Here is a 1,519-nt window from a genome sequence, read left to right on the forward strand (position 1 = left end):
TCCGGTGCCCTCGCTACTGTACTGAGCAAAGGCAGTATTTCCACCAGAGCCGTTGCTACATCCCACACGTAAACCAGCGGAGTGGACGCGCACATTACAGCCAACACAGAGCAACACACAAAGCGAATGCCAGCTTCCTACCTTCGGTGTGACAGCTGGAGGAGAGGATGGTGTTAGGAGGTCTGAAGAGGTAGGGCAAGTACCGGGAGAAGCATTTCATCTTTTTGGTTGTTGTTTGCAGTGCATCACTGTTTAGTCCACATCACACTGTATATGCCTTCCCGCGTAGAGACAGGCTGAGGCTAGATCTGAAGAAGAGTTGAAGGTTCGCAGCGAAGAGGAAGCTTAGGACATCCTCACTTATATAAACGCGAATGTTGCCGTCCAGTCCTTCCCGAGTGGAGCGATGTCCGTGCGCCGCTTTTCCCGTTAACCATTCTTCCCTCCTGTCGCCAGAGAGGACGTGAGGATGTGTTATTTCGCCGGAGCCGAGCCGGGTGGGAGGGGGCTACGCAGAGAGGGCGGAAAGGAAAGGAGGGAGTTTTTTTCTTTCGCTCCCTGGGAGAGCACCTGCCCCAGCCGTGTTCAGTCGCCCCCCTACCAGTCGGTCGTGTAGCCTACTCGTCGTCACTGCTCGGAAGAAAGTTTACCAGTGCAATGGTCCCTCCCTGCCCTGCCTGCATCACTGAGGCGTACAAGACCGTCTGGATGATTACTCAACAGAACTAACCCACAGAAATGTTGAGAGATAGCCTACTCTAGATCAAGTAAGCTTGTACAGAACAAGCTTGTATAAAACAGTATTTTTGCACTATAACTCCATCCGTGTGATAGGCCCTATTTAATTTATTACATTACAGTCAGTGTAACTCGGTCATTGTATGTTTTTTGTTGTGGCGCTGAAAAGCCCTAAGCCACTAGCCTACGATCAACCTTATTTAGGTCATTTGGACAGAAAATGCCCATTATTCGCATAATCCCTCGACAGTTGAAATTAAATCTCTTGAGCATTTGACCCACCCCCGCCTTAAGATTCCCGGCCTGCGCACAATGGAGAGCGCATTAGACGCGGCCCATATTAACTAAATCAAGGGAAGGCCTAATAGAAGTCATTTAGCCATATCTATAACAACCGTTATGAATTAGACTGGCAAAGTAGCCCATGACAACGTTGAGCCGTCTGTTGGTGTATTCATTTGTTTAACAGGAAGTGGTGATGATGTCACCCTCTTGTATGCACAGAAATAGACATAAACATATTCGTGAAGTGCAGACAGTGCCTGTATGAGGTCACTAGTCAGTCAGAGAGCTGAGTAAGTCCGTCCTCTTCTTCCTCCTCCTTATCCTCCCCCATCCTCCTCCTCTTCCTCTTCGTATTTCCAGGAAACTAAATCTACACAATGAGTATCTCCAGCCGAGCAGAAAATAGCGTGTCAAACTCCCTCAGATTGATTGTAGCCACCGGTAGGCCTATACCCAACACACGGTGACACTCACCAGGCAGGCCCTTACAGTAACC

General features: G+C 49.1%; 1 protein-coding gene across 1 annotated transcript in view; it reads right to left on the reverse strand.

The window, feature by feature from the left end:
- Nucleotides 1–549, reverse strand: part of ppp2r2bb (protein phosphatase 2, regulatory subunit B, beta b) — a 161,450-nt gene extending 160,901 nt beyond the window's left edge. Inside the window, exon 1 of the mRNA XM_063203230.1 lies at nucleotides 142–549. Coding sequence (XP_063059300.1) covers nucleotides 142–220 — 79 coding nt within the window. The 5' untranslated portion in view covers nucleotides 221–549. The remainder of the gene's footprint in view (nucleotides 1–141) is intronic.
- Between the last annotated feature and the right edge of the window lie 970 nt (nucleotides 550–1,519).

Source organism: Engraulis encrasicolus, chromosome 7, assembly GCF_034702125.1.
Source record: "Engraulis encrasicolus isolate BLACKSEA-1 chromosome 7, IST_EnEncr_1.0, whole genome shotgun sequence".
NCBI lineage: Eukaryota > Metazoa > Chordata > Actinopteri > Clupeiformes > Engraulidae > Engraulis > Engraulis encrasicolus.